Genomic DNA, 17,435 nt, shown 5'->3' with positions numbered 1-17,435 from the left:
TTTGTGTGCTGGCAGCAGATGACAGAGTCTGCTGTGTGGTGACCAATTTTTTAGTCCTCCCAGTGGCCACCAAAGAGGCAAAGGAAGGCTGTCATTCCATCTTTACTGTGGACAGAATCCACAGGGCTTATTGATCCTGACCCTTTTCTGCCCCCTTGTCACACACACACACCATGACATAGGGAGTTAAATTCTCAAGGAGAAGGATGTTCTGAGAGAGGTTCAATTGAGTGATTATTCCATATCACAATACAAGGTCTGTTTGGGGCTAAATCAAACACCCTCTGGATTAGTTAAGTGGATCATTCATGCAGATTAGAGTTGATACAACATACAGTGTACCTCGGGTTACGAACGCCTCTGCTTACGAACTTTTCGGGTTACGACCAGCTCTGGCCGCAAAAATTTACCTCGGTTTGCGAACTCCGCCTCGGGGTACGAACCGGATCCGCGGCCATTTTCCACCATGACACGTGGTCCGCAGCCATTTTTCCGCCCGTGCCACATGGTCCGCGGCCGTTTTCCGCCCATGCCACGTGGTCCGCGGCCATTTTTCCACCCGTGCCACGTGGTCCGCGGCCGTTTTTCCGCCCTGCCACACGGTCCGCGGCCGTTTTTCTGCCCGTGCCACGAGGTCCACGGCCGTTTTTCCGCCCTGCCGCGTGGTCTGCGGCCATTTTTCCGCCCTTGACACGTGGTCCACGGATGCCGGAACGGATTAACGGTAATTACATTGAACCTTATGGGAAAATTTGCTTCAGGTTGCGAACAAATCGGGTTGCGACCAGAGTCACGGAACAGATTAAATTCGTAACCCGAGGTACCACTGTACTCATTCCCACACGTGATCTAGTTAAGCATGTGAAGTTATATGCAATACTTTTCTTCCTCCATTCAAACAAATGTATTGCTTGGCTGCAGTTCTGGTGCTTTTCCAAAGTGATTGTACAATAGACTGTATAATGATTGATATAGTCTATTGTACTGAAAGGCTAAAAATCCCCAGAGCAATGACTACATTGCTACTATGATATATATCCTGTTTTCCCAAGATAATGCCATGTTAATCATCCATGGCTTGCAGAAGACAAATGTATCAACAATGAGAAGCTAGGCTGAGAAGCCTCCTTTAGAATTGGTGGACAACTTCAGCCAACCACACCTTATTTTTTTATATATGCTATTTCAGGGTTGAAGGTCTGCAAGGAGCATGGCAGTGATACAGTGATGTGTCTAGAGGACAGGAGTACCAATTTATTAAGTTTTTTTTTTTTTTAATGAAAAGAAACACAAAAAAAGCATGCTACCCAAAACTGCTATTTTACTTCTGAATTTTGGTGAAGTAATCTTGAGGGCTCTGGAGCTACAAAAATGACAATGAGGAGGCTGCAGGCAGCCCAAGATTGGCCTACCTCTAATTTAGGGAGAACAAGGTTTAGGGGTCATACCCCATCAACAGGAGCTTCCCTCTGTCATTCTGGCCAGCCCGTTTCTTCTAAGCACCATTGTTATAAACCAGGAGAGGGCAGTCTGTAGACTGGTTCAGAACAGTGTAATCTTAAATTTTGAAAACTATATATGAAATTGTTCTGCTCTCAGTATTGTGGAAGCACCTGAGGGAGAAAGTTAATTTTATTTATTCCTATCTTTCATGAATAATATTTACTATGACTTCATTTCATGTCTGCTGTTTTGTTCTTACTCTAATTTTTCCTGAACCCAAGCTTTAACATGCCAGATAAATTTAAATAACAACTCTCAAGATAGAAAAATGATTTCAAACAATAAAGGGATATTTGTACCAAAGATACAAATCCACAGATACTTCCATTTAAATATATGTGTAGCCAAGCAACAGGCCTTTGAAAGTGTTGTGAATCTTGTTCCCGAAATAAGTCTTCTCAATAAGTTCCTATTTAAATTTCATTGCTGATTTTAGTATTTCCCAGTAATTTAACAAGCTTTTCTTTGTATCACTACTTGCAAGGTACTCCGAGTAGGATATTTATACATGTAATATTGGTGATACAATAAAATAATATTTCACATTTTTACTATGTGTAGTATTTCTTGTTCTTTTTTCTTCTTCTCTCTCTTCTTCTTTCCTTCTCACTTCTTTGTTTCTCATTATTTCTTTGTTGAGCTGAATTATGTTTACTATCTCCTTGGCTCATTCTGTTATTCAGATGGATAGTCTGTCACTACTTGCTTCTTTGAGTTCTTGTAAGCTCCTGCTTGGGTCATCAGTAATAGAATCTAGCTCCCTTCTCTTCTGTGGACCTCTTTTTTGACTGCCTTTGATCTATCTAAAAATCTTTGGATTTTGTGAAAACATCTAAGGTTTAATTTCAATATCAATTCTTTCAATGAACTGTCTGGGTTTACATCATCTAGGGTTGAATGATTTGTTCTTTTTATGGTCCAGGATATTTTCAACAATTTTCTCCAGCACCACAATTCAGTTTTTCTTCATTTAGTCTTTCTAATGATTCAGCTATCACAGCCATATGTTTCAACTGGGAAAACCATAGTCTTGACAAGTTATACCTTTGTGGTCAGTGTGATGTCTCTGCACTTTAATATTTTGGTCTAAAACTCTCATAGTCTCTCACAAATAAAAGATAGGTCTTTATTTCTTCACTACAATTACTACCCTTGTGAATTTTTGAGACTAGAAAAGTACAATCTGTACCTACTTCATTTTTTTTTCTCTGCATGTTTGCATTGGCTGTATTACCTGTTGACATAATCTTAATTTTTTTAATATTGAGCAACGGACCAGCTTTTGCACTCTCTTATTTCATTTTCAGCAAGAGATCTCTTAACTCTTCCTCACTTCTTGTTTTTTCTGCCATCAATTTTAATTTCAGTTCCAATTTCTTCTAGTCCAGCATTTCTTTTATTGAAAGTTTTAAGAAATAAAAGAAAAAGCTAAAAGTGCAAAAAGAAAAGAAGTAGAAGTAAAAAAAAGAGAGAAAAGGATATAAAGAAGTTGCTTCCAATCTTCTTCACAGCAGTTATTATATTTTAACCTGTTCTCTAAAGTTACATCATGACTCTCTTCTTTCTATAATCTATCCTGTCTAATCATCAAAACCGTAAATCACAAGTTCATTTTTTTCTTTGTTACACAAAAAATCCATAAGGGGTTTCCAGTCACCAATAAATATAGATATTGTCTTTTCTCTAATCAAGCAAGTCAATTTAGCCATTTCAGCAAGTTCTGTCATCTTCACCAGCCATTTCTTTGTTGTAGGTATTGCCAAATCTTTCCATCTTTGTGCATACAATAATGTTGCTGCAGTTATCATATATAAAAACAGTGTTGCATGGCTCTTTTCTAGCTGTTTATCCATCAGTCCCAGGAGGAAAAATTCTGATTTCAATTGAATATTAATCTTTAAAATCCTCTGAATCACTGTATATATTTGAGCCCAAAATTTTCTAGCTTTTTTACACATCCACCAAGCATGATAAAATGACCCTTCTTGTTGTTCACATTTCCAACATACATTTGAAGTACCTTTATACATTCTAAATAATTTTTCATATACCAATGGTACATCATTTTATAAAAATTCTCTTTAAGATTATAACAATGTAAATTTCTATCCTTTCAACCACATATTTTTGCATTGTTCCATCTGTAGTCCAGCATTTCTCATGATGCAGTGTACATATAAGTTAAATGAACAAGGTCACCATGTACAACTTCAGCACACTTCTTTCCCAGTTCTGAACCAGGCATTTGCTCCATATTCCACTTGCTTCCTGGTCTTCATACCAATTCTTCACTGGGCAGATGAGGTAGCCCAGTATATCTATTGTTTTAAGGGCCATCCACAATGTATTGGGGTTTATATATAGACCAAAGACTCTGTATATAATCCAGGCAGCAAGCATATATGTCTTTTTGGAATTCCCTTGCCTTTTTCATTGCCTACTGGATGTCAACAGTGTGATCTTCCTCTGAATCCAGCTGGTACATCAGGCAGTACTTCTTTTATAGTTCCTAAATCTCCTGCCATTCAATCTCCCTTCCTTTTCTTGGTGCTGGCTTGGCAGTTATTGATGAATTCCTCAGTGAAAGTTAGTCTGCTGATTTTCAAGAACAGAAAAGCCTTGTTCTCTGTGTAGGGAATTGTTACCTGCCAGTGCACTGCAAGAGTGTTTTTCTTCCAAAGAATACTATGTCGGCCCAGTGCAGAAATTCACACCTAGTGCATAATTTAAATATGACATTTTCAAAATGCTAGGCACTAACCTAGTTGCAGATATGCTGAATTCAAGTCCATGTCCAGTCCTAGCTCCAAAATTGACAAGGGGCAGGTTGGCCACGTTAAGCGCTATGGGAGCTAGAAGCCCTGTAGACAACCATCTCCCCTCTACAAGCAGTTCCAGTGGGAATCCTACCATCTTGACATCCTCCTGCAGTACTAAAGACCCCTCTATATTTTCTGTGCTTTTCAGAGGGCAGACAGATTACTTCTAAATATTATTTGCAGTGGAAGAAACAAGAGCCTTCTAAGAATATTGACAAATCTTCTGTGAATATACTCAAATTCACCTTTGTAGTAAATCTAATAAATGTTATTTACTCAACCTAACAGCAGACTCAGTAGACACATAAAAGTGCCATTTCAACAAATAAAAATATTATGCAGCATTTTTAGTTTCATAACGCTGTAACAACATGCTTTTATTCATCTGTTTGCATAGTCAAGCCAAACATTGTTCTTCATCTGTTAGCAATACTGACAAAAATGTAAAAGCTTTAATTAAAAATGTTGAATTTTTGAAATAAACTTAACAACAACCCCTCGCCCTCATTAACTTATTTCCATCTTCTTCTATGAATTGGAGCCGGTTGTATAAAAGCTTTCCTAGGGCTGATTTTGTCTCTTGAAAAACCAAGAATTATAGGGCATGATCTATTATGCTAGGCAAACTTATCATGCAATATACTACACTGAGCACCGATTTGTATGTTTTATTCAGCATCAATGCTAATTAAGCTCCTGAGTGCCTAAAAGAGGCATTTCTAAGAGCAAAACTCCTGCTTAGGTTCTGTTTAAAACCAGTTGTCCCCTGAGCATTTCCCAAGGTACCTCTTGGCTCTGAGCCAAATATGCCACATAGACTATTCTGAAGTCAGTTCTATCATACTTTTTGTGAGTGTACAAAGGAAAGGGGAAAGGAATTTAGGCTGAGCATATCTAAAAAACAGCAGTGTTGCCAACTAATCCCAAAGCCAAATGTCATGAATAATGGATAACCTAAACCTCATGTGCAAAATAGATAATGTGACTGCAGGGTATTATGAGACAGCTGGTAAAGAAACCCTGAAACCAAAGCTTACTGGAGTGGTTAATCTGTCACATACAAAGTTACAGTTCAGTTAACATATTTCATATGCCTTTTACTTCTTGCACCTTGCCTGCACTAATACTTCTTCTATATGTTCCTTCCCATCCAATTCTTTGATACGCCCACACAGATGGCAATACGGAATGACTCTTCAGATACTCATAGTTCAGAAAGCAGAGAGAACATCCATGCTGAGGTGAGTGAGCTCTCTGATTCAAATTTGTCAGCTCCATCAACTGAGGACCTTTCAATCACTTTGACATCCTCAGAAGCAAGAGAGTCTGCCAGCTGGGTCCGATCAAGTGTTCATACTCAGCAACATTCCCGCAATCAATATAACATCTCCAAGCATGTTCCAGATTTGTGTGCCTGTACAGACTCTCTTCAAGAACTACCTGGAGACCCGATGGACCAAGAAGTATCAGAAATAAACAGCTGTTTTACTTCAGGAACTTGTTCAGCCATGAGTGCCTCTTCAGTGGTTCAGCCTGAGACCCCTAAGAGAAATGTAGGCAACAGTGGCAATGTTCCTTTGAAGGACCTGAAGAAATGCTACAGTGTAGATACACAAGGTCTTCTTAAAAAACCATCATCTTGGTTAGATGATCAAAGGAGACATTCCATAGAAATTTGTTCCATGGAAAACAGCCCCCAGCATCATTCCACATCTAGTTCTTCTGGCTTCATCAGTCAGGTCTTCAGTGAAATGGAAGGCTTGCAAGGGACACGGCCAAAGAAAAAAATGAGCCCCCCATGTATATCCATAGACCCTCCTGAGGAACAGAGATTGCTACTAAGGAGATCTTGCACTGTGTCCCCTTCCAGTGCAGATGTTTGCTTGAGAAGACGTGCACCATCTTGGGACTCCAAGGACTCAGTGGATGCTGGGGACTCTGCCCTCCCAGACAGTCTGTCAATAACTCCAACTCCAAAGAAAGACTTGTTGACACTCCCTAGTTTTTCCTTTGATCAACCAGATGCGGACCCTTGAGATGGTTTCTTTTCTGTTACTGGTGCCAAATGTTTTTTTCCTCCCTCGTGTAATAAATTAAACCTCTTTATTCTAAAATGGCACTGATTTTTTAAAAATCCAAAGTTTAAAGAGCTAGCTGGTAGAAGAATGGTTAAGCTATATCACGCTTACTTAAGCATAAGTTCTGCTTGGGTAAAAGCAATACATTGTTCAGAGTCTATATGTATAGTCTATTTTATTAAATTAATTGAACCTAGTATTGCAGTATGTAGTACATTTTGTGGCTTAAAAACCTGGTTTACTTTCTTCTGTTTTATGTATCTCAGAACATTCCTGAGAATATGTTCGGTTTTTTAAAAATGAATATTTTAATCTTTAAAATTACATATTTAATCCTCCCCTTTTTTCTTTATTCTTTCTTTCTTTTTTCTTTTGCAAAGCACAAGATGTAGCCGTTAGTGCATTACTGAGAAAACGTGCCCCATAATAGGCCATAAATAAGAATAGTTGCAATTATAATGTATTTCACTCACTGACCCACCCACTATTTTCTGTAGACTAGCCATATCTATTTCCAGACTGAATTCTATTACAGTGTAAAGCGAAAGGAAATATACAAATCAAACAATAACAGAGTATAAAGAGACAGATTTGCAAAGATGTCCATTACATTGACAATTCAACTGTCTTTCACTAATATACACACATATATTTTGTTATTGCTTCCCATAATAATCCCAAAAATCTTATGGAGCAGGAATACCTAGGATGAGATACACTCTCCTCTCCCACTGCCCACCTCTGGTAGGCTGAGCATGTGTCTTGGAAGAGAAGGAAAAAATGTGATACTCCAGCAGGTCCCACTTACGTCCTGCTCCTAAAAGTCTTATTTTACTCCCTGTCTTGGTGGAAGAACCTAACCTAGTGGCAACTGCAGCTGCTTACAAATCCATCTCAGTTGGAACATTTCATGCCCATGTATCCAAGGAGAGTGGACACTTCCTTACTTATGAATTAACTTCAGTCCTTAAGTAGCATTTGTGTTTATCCTTACGCAGTGCAGCCATTGCTCTGTGAACAAGCATATGCTCCCCTGAGATTCAGTCTCTGTAGTGGCAGCTATACAGTGTCTAACAACAGGAATATTTTCTTTTACTCTTGATATATAGTATAAACATGTACATTCTGTTTATTTCAATGGCACCTGCTGCTATGAAAGGGATGGAGGATCAGAGACATACACATGAAAAAGAGTGATTTGTATGGGTGAAAATCAAATTTACCACAGATATAGCAGATGAAGTTTCCTCCTCCTTATTCACATCCTAACAGACATGTTAAATGCTAAATATGCCTGGCTACTTTTAAAGGCACAATATGGACCAGTGAAGAGCTATGTGTACCCTGATCAATGTGTAGGTCAATTGGTCCGAATAGAGTGACTGAGAACACTTGTCATTTAGTGTGTCCTATTGGAGTCTCACAAAGGAATCCAATAAGGCAGATGCTGAGAATTTACAAAATAGCTTCACATTCTGCAGTAGAACAATGTTAAGGGAACTTTAAGTTACATCAGCTTCTACTCAGTCAAATGTAGGTGCAGCCCAGACTGATTTCATTAATTGGCAACTTAATGATCAGACATCTGGAATTATTACTCCTTCTCCTCTCCCTCCTCATCACCATCTTTTTCATCATCATACAAACTGTGGAAACTAAATTATTTCTTTCCCATGCAGGGGGCATCATATAGCTAAACAGGACTGGCAGTTACAAAATTGGATGCATTTTTTTTACTTAAATTGATGCTGATTCGCAATATTCCAATCTCCTCATACATTCTTGCTCTACTGGCCTTCCTTAAGAGAGAGACACCCCAATTTTATTTTGATATTCAAATTATTCTTTGAAGAAAATTCCTAGAAAGGTTCAGTTCCTTGTTTTTCACATCAACATGTTTTATTTATCAGATTATAGTCCCGGAGACTGCAGAGTGCCTCTGAAGGCTTTATATACTGTATGCTGAGATGGATTCTGCTGTCTTATTACCACTTATAAACCCACATTTACCATGCTGACTTGATTAGAAATAGCTTCCATGCAAGTTAATTCCACTTGGCATTAACCTAACTTGGCATTTTCTATGCCAAGTCACTAGACATCTTTTCTTCATTTCATTGGAGTTCGAGGACTCAGTTTTCAGTGCCAGAGCTTAACCTTGGAACAGAAGAACAAATAGATTAAAAATACTCTAAGCATTTCCTTTTTCTAATTCTAAATAAGCAGCAGAAATTCCCCACTGGGGTAAGGCTTTCAAATCAAAAGCCTTTCTTTCTAGAGTGCTATGATCCACAGCATTATTTTCCAAGAAATTAAGCACTGGGGAAAACCATCTGACCTCCACAGATGCCACTATGGAATCAGCAGATCTTGCACAATAGTATTATGGTGTTTTGCACTGTGTGCTTTTGCAGCATTTTTTTTTTTTTTGTTACTTACGCCCTAGTACGAAAGACGATTCAAAAATGTTGCTTTCCTGTTTATTTGCATTCTGCCATTATAATACACTCTTTATCAGATAAGTAGAGACAGAATCATTTCTCCAAACCTTCTCAAAAGCTTCTCAACTGAGTTACAAGCACACCTGGGCTTTCCAGGTTAAAGATTAACCTTTTCACTAGAAAGAAGATCTTATTAGAAGACTTAGTTGACTGGGGAATTCTGGAAGTTGAAGTCCACCCATCTTAAAGTTGCTAAGGTTGAGGAACCCTGTCTTACAGTCACCGGCCATCTCTTGTACTGACCTATCTTGGCAAATATAAGATGCAGCAGAAAGTTAGTTTTTGCATATAGCTTTGGTTTCTTGTGTCCATGAAAAAACATGATTCTTCAGATAAATAAGTATTGTGTACATCCAGAGATCCTCAGATCTATGCTGGCACAATTTGGGGTGGCTTTTCAGGGTCCAAACATGAACTTGTCAGTATTGATGAGACCAAGTTGCTCTTTTCTATGGATCACATTATCCCCTTATTCATTCTTAAAAGAACTGACCTTGCTTTTCAAACCACATTAATATTTTTGCTAAAATAGTTTAATTGATTTCAGCTTAATCTGTCTCTCTGTAAAAGGTATTTACCATTGCAGTCTTAATAAATGCTTTAAACCCAGTTAATAGATATTCTAGGTCATGCGCTCATATAGTCCACATTTTGTTAAATACAGAAACTAAACCAAATGTAAAGACTAAAAAAACACCTTTTAAAACCCAGTTTGAATACTCATAATATGAGGATATAATCTTAAACACTGAGAAATGATTTTTTATGATTATAAAATCAACTGACATTGGATACTTTCCTAAAAACACATTCCAAATGGATTTTGGATGGTAATTGTTTAAATCACTCTGAGATACAGGGCATTGTTTACCTAAATTTTCATTTTTTTCTGAGTGAAAAAAGTATTTTGATGTAAAGCTCAATACCAGTAGATTCTTACTTTAGTACCATCCTGCTTGAGGAAAATTATGAATATACAAATGCTGTCATTATTCCAGTCCATTGAATAGGAAATGAAATCCAACAAGGTCACCAACTTCAATTAAACTACTCTTTTCGGACCTATTAACCATTTTAATACAGAGCCAGTTAGTGCAATTCTTACAAATTAATTCCTTGTGGTTTTCTCATACGCAAGGGAACAATAATAACAGTAACAGCGACAGGAAAAAGCACAATATGACCACCAAAATGATTTCAGTCCTTTGTTTTTGAACTCCAAGTGGCTTAATTGTTATTTTTTCTATACATCAAAGCCAGCTGCAGATAACCAAGCTTATGCATAGTGAAGGAATTGAGTCCCCTTGTTTTGTCACTCTCCCTCCTGTAGCCATGCTCCTCTGAGCATCTATCCATTCATCCATCATGTTTACCCCTTGGCCTGTGCACCTACAGCATTCAATTTGGCTTCCAGATAGCTGGAACCCAGCTCAATTTGACATGTGAAGACCATAAAGTTAATGAGACAGAGCAATGCATAAACATCAGGAGTGGGCAGTGTGATTTAGTTCTAGGCCTCTTGCACAGGCACAAACATTTGAATCAGCTCTTCTGCTAACAACCTAATTTGCTAAGGCAACCAAGTGGCCTGCAGAATCTACAGTGGTTAAAATATACACTACTTGTCTAACAATAATAACATCTATCATGTCCACACCTACAGTATCTAACTTTTGGGTAATGTAAAGTGCAATATTTTAAGAAGAAAATGAAGTGCAAAATGTACCCTGTATTGAAACGAGAGAAACTATAACAACTCAGATCAAAAAGGATTAAAGATAGTATATTTTCAGTGCTGGGGAAGCGCTGTACAAATCTCAATAAAACAAAGGGGTTGCTTCAGTGAACTATATTCAATAAAGACAATTCAATACATAACTTACTGTAAGCTAATGCATTCAGGAAAATAAAGCATGCATACTTTGTGATACAAATATTTTCTACTTGCCCTTTTGAAAAATCCAATTGAACTACTACAATGTGTGCAATAACCTTCATGGAATTTTAAATAACTTTGGGTTGGACCTTTTTTTAATAACATTGGACTTTTTTATAAAAGCAAAACACAATGGTTCTGAAGAGATACACACCGATTCTGTAGAATGGTTCTGTTCCTAGTTTTTATATTTTTTTGTAGAAATCTCTAGAGCAGTGTCTATGCCTGCCAAGCATCTTAGTAATAGAAGTGAACTGAGATCTTGCCTTTTAATACGAAGATTTGGGAGCAAGATTGGTTCTATGTTAAGGTTTTGTTTTGGTTTTTTCCTGCTTTCCCAAACATAAATTAAAACTTAATGCATTGCCCAGTTCTAAACACATTTCAAGGAGGCCGGGCAGACGACTAGTTGATCACAGATGCAATCCACAGGTATCCTGCTCTTGGACAATTGTCTCTCGTTATGGAAGAGATTTTTCCAAAGGAGCATGGCTCAGGCCAGGCTGGGGGAGGGAAAAGGATTTGCCAATGGCTCCAGTCAAATGTGGCTTGCACCCATGGCATGAATTGAATTCTGAAATTAATGTATTACTCTGTCTTTGATCATGATAAGCAGTGCTATAAACTTCATTTTGTCAATGTGATTTAAAAAGTAAGCTACAACTTACCTACACTTTCTATGACTTGAGTGAGATGTCTGTTCTATATTGTATAGCTTAAAATAATTGATCCCAGCTGCATTGTGTAGTTGATGCACATATTTAGTACACATATGCTAAATTAAGAGTGAGGAAGACAACTAGGAAAAGGATTCACATGTGGGCTATACAGATAAGACTGGTTTAAGGTTCTCTGAACTCTGCAAATGTTAACAAATTAGTATATTGGAAAGCTTGGTTACAAAAAAAACTACCCAGCCAACTGAGTAATCTTAAAAGAGATATTTCAGCTTTTATTATTTTTATTGGAAGGAACATTTTGTTATACTAATAGCTTTGGTAATATGCTAATTTATGAATGTTTAAGAGACTATTTGATTTAAAAGTCCATTTTTAATCAGATAAAAATCCTAAATAAATCAACAGCCCTACTGAGATGTAATGTATGCTTCAAATGACAAGGCTAACTCATTGTTGTAATCATTATAGAGGAAACAAAAGTTTACATAATTTGATCATTTATGTGAATATGATACGTAATTCTTTCATTAGGACTTTGGTGCATCTGAGTGTGTTTAGAACTGGATTTCTCTCTATCTCTAATGCTGCAGCTCTATATTATTTTTAAAAATGTATTAATCAAAAAGTTTATTTCTGTTACTAATCCCCCATGGCAAGTTCTATCCAGTTTGTTTCAAAGCACACCAGCACTTTAATATTATGGACTTAGTGTTTGCTGGTAAGAAGAGACAATTCTGTTTTTGCCAGGTTATAATAATTTATTAGGGTAAAGATTTGCTACCACATCAGAGGGAAAAAAGACAATGTAAATTCCATATTTGCAAACATTGCACATTGTATTTCTATAACTTTTAGAGAGATTACAGGTTATTTAAACTGTAGATAGTTTGGAAGAAAAAAGACAATAAATACTTTTTTGGCTTCTGTAGAATGTACTTAACTGAAAAAGTAAAGAAGCTTTACAGGATTAAAGATGCCCCCATCTCCCCTTCTGTGCCCCACTGACTATAATAACCCATGTAGAATCTTTCACAAAAATTACTAGAGTAGCCACAGTACCAATGTCCATAAACAATCTAGTAACTATTTTAGAACTTTGTATTTAATAGTCAACTTATTGTTATATCGTATCAGGTATAGAGACCGAAAACTGGGTGTATGGTCAGGGCAACAAAAGGTGAAATGAATGGGGAGTATTGGATTAAAATGTCTTTTTTAATTAGTGTAAATCTTTACAAATGACAAAGACAAATGTGTACTATTAAAAGATTTTGAAAATAAAAGATATGCAGCTTATTTTATTTCTATCTATCTATCTATCTATCTATCTATCTATCTATTATCTATCAATCTATCTATCATCATTTATCTGTATATCTAACAGAATAGATATTTATAGCATCAGTTTGTTTACTAAAGGTTTCCTTAACTTGGTGCTTCACAGATGCATTGAAAATATATATAATTCCCCAAATTTTCTAGCCACCAGGTCTATCAGCTGTAGTTGGTGTGAATTCCAAGAGTTATCCTTCCCAAGTATTTGGAGAGATTTAGCTTGATTTATATCACTCTACAAATAACATATGGGAACAAAGGCATTCACTTCACATAGCTGAATCACCAACTTCAATCATACAAAGGTTTGCACCCAGTGTCATCCCCAATAAGAAATTATACTAGGATATTAAGTAAAGACAAGGCCTTCTGTTCTTCATACTTGGTTATCCAAGTTAATTCCATCTCTAGTGATGAAAGTGGCTCCACCAGGAATTCTTGGAGTGCCCATGCCTGTTCCCACCTTTCCTTGCTGTTTTAAGACACGTATGGGAAAAATCTGTTTGCTTCCAGATATTGCTGAACAGCCATTCCCAGCATCCTTTAGTAGGCTGGCTTGGGCTGCTGGGTGTTGTAAAACAGCAATATTTGGAGACCCACAAGTTTCTCAACCTTGAGCTAAGTAGAGTAACTGAATGCCTGGAGAGAAGGTGATAGTAATGATAGTCAGTATCCATAGGTCCAAATCAAGCTGATTCCTGTTTCCTCTACTCCATAGCAGTTGGCAAACAGATTTCTACTCAATTCTTGTTTTTAAGCAAAATCACACATTGTTGTTCATTTCTTTATGGAACGAGAAAGTGCATCTCAAAACTGCTACCTATTCAGCAATGTCTGTAAAAGTGAATATGTTTTGAGTACTGTTTGCTCTTATTTTTCTACTGGGTAGAAATAAAAAACTTTTTCCCCAAATAATTTTTTGTAAAAATAGGATAGAAAATTTCCAAAACAGCAGCATTCCCCACCCCTACTTTGAAATGAACCTGCAGTTGACTTCATTCTTCCTGACATCAAAACTCACACACAGAATGCTGAGTCAATACACACCATCTTTCCCCCCAACTAATTTGAGAGTGCAAAGAAAGACCTCCCTCAAGACCTAAACTACCACTAGTTGTGGAGTAAAAAAAAAAATCCTTTACCTCCACTCTACACAAAAATGAAATAAATTGTTAGGCCTCCTACTGTTCCTATTTTTTGGTGCATTTTTCAGTGGTTTGCAAAACAATCTGAGAGACTGCTATGGCGGGAAGCTTTGTGAGGGAAGGTCAGTTAAACATATAAAGAAATGCATTGAAATAATCTAAAGTCACCAGGCTTGCCTTGCTTCCATTCCTCAGTTACAGTTAAAACCTCCTGTGAGTTAAGAAAATGAAAGAATACCACGCTGGCAATTCTACAACCAGGTGCTTTTCATAGTAGCTATAATTATAGTTGCATGTTGAGATGGGGGTTCAGCTGGGGAACTGGGGGAAATAATTTCTAAAAACAGAAAGACAAGCTCTAGAAACAATATGTTTAGGGATGGGGCAGGGGAGACTAATGGCTGGCTTGAGCCCAGGAACCAGGAAGTGGGATGAAGCAAGAGCGCCCAACAATGGGAAAAAGAGCTGCCCACAAGTTCTACAGACCCACAGCAATTCAAAGGGAAATAACAGCTTTGCTGTGGTTTTAACCAAACCAGATCAGAGTCAGAAAATCATTCCCCAAAACAGATGAAGTTACAAAATTAATCAAGTTTAGTGCCAAACATTAGTGTGAAAGCACTCTTAGATTTGCTGACAGTATGATGGAGGCAAACAAAGAGGGAGTGTTTTGTCTCTTCTTTGGTTTGTGTGGGGGTTATCTGAAATTTATGGATAATTTCCTTTGGAGCAAAGAGAATATTCCCCGTGGCCATAGCAGACTGAAGGAACGGTATAGTATAACTGCATCATGCTACTCTCTGAGGTAGAATGAATGAATCTTTATCCATTCATTCATTTGATAGAAATGATATACCACCTCAGCCTGCACAACTCCAGATGAGGTACATGAGCAATCCAACAAATGAATAACACCATACCTAAAAATAGTCTTTACTCAATATAGTTATAAGAGAAAAACTATCACAAACAATAAAAAAACGGGTGTGCCAGTAACATCCTAGGCCCCAAGCTTTCTGAAATAAAACTTTTTTGAGGGTTGTCCTGAATGCTAGGAGCCAATTGTGCCTCCAGGGCGAATGTTTTCCATAAATCAGGAGAGATCACCAAGAAGGCCCATCTCCTGGACTATGTCCCCTTGACCTCCTGGTAAGAGGGAGGAAACCTGAAGCAGGTCCTGACGCTGGTGGGTGGAATTCAACTTGGCAAGATGTCCCCCCGATACACGGGTCCTGTCTGCTAAAAAGTTCATTTGATGGGACCCAGAAGGAGAGCCTTTCCGGCCTGGCCCCCCCCCCCGCCCTCTGGAACATCATTCGCCCTGAGGTAAGATTAGCTCTGACCCTACTAGCCTTCTAGAAATTTCTTAAAACTTGTTTTTTCCAGCAGGCTTGGGGACCCCATGGATATAGGAAGCTCATGAGATGGTTACATTATGTGTAGGATGCTGATCTGTTCTTCCACAGTCTTATTTATGTTTAATTTTTTTTAATTGTTGTTTTAGATTTGTTTTTAACTGTTTGTTTTATTGTACACTGCCCAGAGTCATGTTTGTGAGGTGGGTGGCTATATAAATTTGATAAATAAATAAATGTCCCTGTATCATTCATATACAGCTTTATAGGGGACAGCCAGCACTAGGCCCAGAAGACTCCTGGCAGCAATGGCAGCAACAGCAATACTGTATTGTCTTCTCCTACACTAACCTGTGTCCCCGACTAATCTGGGAGCTGCATTCTGTATCAGCTGTAGCTTCCAAGATGCCTTCAGAGGCAGCCCCACTAACAGCATGTTGCATAGAATTGTGAATGACGGTTATCAGGACATCCTGATCCAGGTAGAGCTGCAATTGGTGTTCCAGCCTAAGCTGGGCAAAGCCCCACAAGCACGATCTCCATCTATCTATCTAGCAGGATCCAGGAGTCCAGGAAGACTCTCAAGTTATGGAACAACTACTTCTGGGGGAATGCAGCCCCATGAACAGTGACTCCTGGACAGGTGATAACAGTGTCCCTGATATTTACAGATATACAGTAATCCCATTTTTCTGGGGTTTCATCTGATCTTGTTTCCCTGCACTCTGACCCACTTCCAGAGTACCTACATCATGCAGTCGTTCCCAAGCTTGCAGTCCAGATCCATTGAAGGTGAATGGTATACAAGTGCATTAAATACTTGGGGTGTCTTGGGCCCTTAACCCACTTTTAAGATCTCTTAGATTACTTACATTTAGTCATTTAGCACAACTCCAGCATTATTGTTCTACAATTACCAAGAAAGAGCACTGAAATAATAGTTTCATATAATACCTAATGTAGTATAGTACTGTATTATTCAACAATGTGCTTCCACATAATGAAAATACTTTATATAATCCTTATTTAAATAAACCCAGTTCAGCAAAGTTTTGTAAAGACTGTTCATTTGCTGTTTCCTGTTCTATATTGCTAAGGGAATTTCCATTAAATGGTAGTTCCTGTTTGGCAAGTTTTCATAAGTAAGTTTGTACATATTTTCAACCTTTACTCTTTTTTACAGTAAGACCAAGTGCATTACAGTGTATTTTGCTTACTGTTGGCACCTGAGACATTTGACTGTTGTCTTAATGGAATGATCCTACTGAAAAGATCTTCCCACTTTCTTCCCAAGTACTTTAAACCTGCAGGAGTCATGGATGTGGTTCAGTACAGGGTATTTTCTGTACTATCACAGACTCAAAGGGCCTGCTATTCTGGACCCAGATTGACATGGCCAGGGCTAGCTTATATGAACAATTTGAAATGTTCTGAGTATATTGTTTGTGATGTCAGTAAGCCCAATTTATCCTCATAAGCAAATGAAGTGGAGGCGGACACCTTAGTATACATATCATTCTTTGGTATTGCCTGATCATGGACACTATGACTTCTTTTGAGAAAATAACATTTTTGGTCAATGGTGTAATAACTACAAACTTTCAAGAGGTCTGTTTCATAAACCCAAGGAATTCTAAAAGGCCCAACTTAGAAGAGTTTTAAAATATTGTTGACCTTCCAATAGATGATGTCAATTCCCCTTAATTTGTATGGAATGGGTAGAGCCAAAGAAAAGGAAACATCTTCATATGATTATCTTCACATCTAATTTATCTTGGCTTTGTCAAATACAGAGAGCATAACTCTGGTTGCATACTTGACTGCTTTTGTCATTTGATCTCCAAGATTTCCCTTTGTGGGATAGGAGCTATAACAAATTAGCAGCAGGTTGTTTTGATCATTGAAAATGGCTCTCTCACATCTAGAGAACCCAGTTCCTTTTTCAAAGATAACAGCCTCTGTGGAAAGGTCTAGTCACATCTCACTGGTGCACGATCTGGCAAGCTAACAGCCTCAGCAAGGCATTTTTCTCTCATCTCTGTCTTCCTAACATTCTTTTCAAGTACAGATAGTATATGGCTCT

The 17,435-nt window shown here is 37.8% G+C and overlaps 1 protein-coding gene across 8 annotated transcripts in view; it reads left to right on the top strand.

The window, feature by feature from the left end:
* Positions 1-12,161, top strand: part of CACNA1G (calcium voltage-gated channel subunit alpha1 G) — a 208,070-nt gene extending 195,909 nt beyond the window's left edge. For all 8 annotated transcript variants that reach the window (XM_088138459.1, XM_088138463.1, XM_088138462.1 and 5 more), the window contains one exon: positions 5,498-12,161. In XM_088138459.1, the coding sequence (XP_087994585.1) occupies positions 5,498-6,358 (861 nt within the window). In that variant the 3' untranslated portion in view covers positions 6,359-12,161. The remainder of the gene's footprint in view (positions 1-5,497) is intronic.
* Positions 12,162-17,435: the final 5,274 nt, after the last annotated feature.

The sequence above is a fragment of the Python bivittatus genome, unplaced genomic scaffold, assembly GCF_059951505.1.
Source record: "Python bivittatus isolate LINGU-HERP-01145 unplaced genomic scaffold, Pbiv_v1 ctg000220_np1212, whole genome shotgun sequence".
Taxonomy (NCBI): Eukaryota; Metazoa; Chordata; class Lepidosauria; order Squamata; family Pythonidae; genus Python; species Python bivittatus.
The sequence above is the reverse complement of the archived record's forward strand: the minus strand, read 5'-3'. Positions and strand labels throughout refer to the sequence as shown.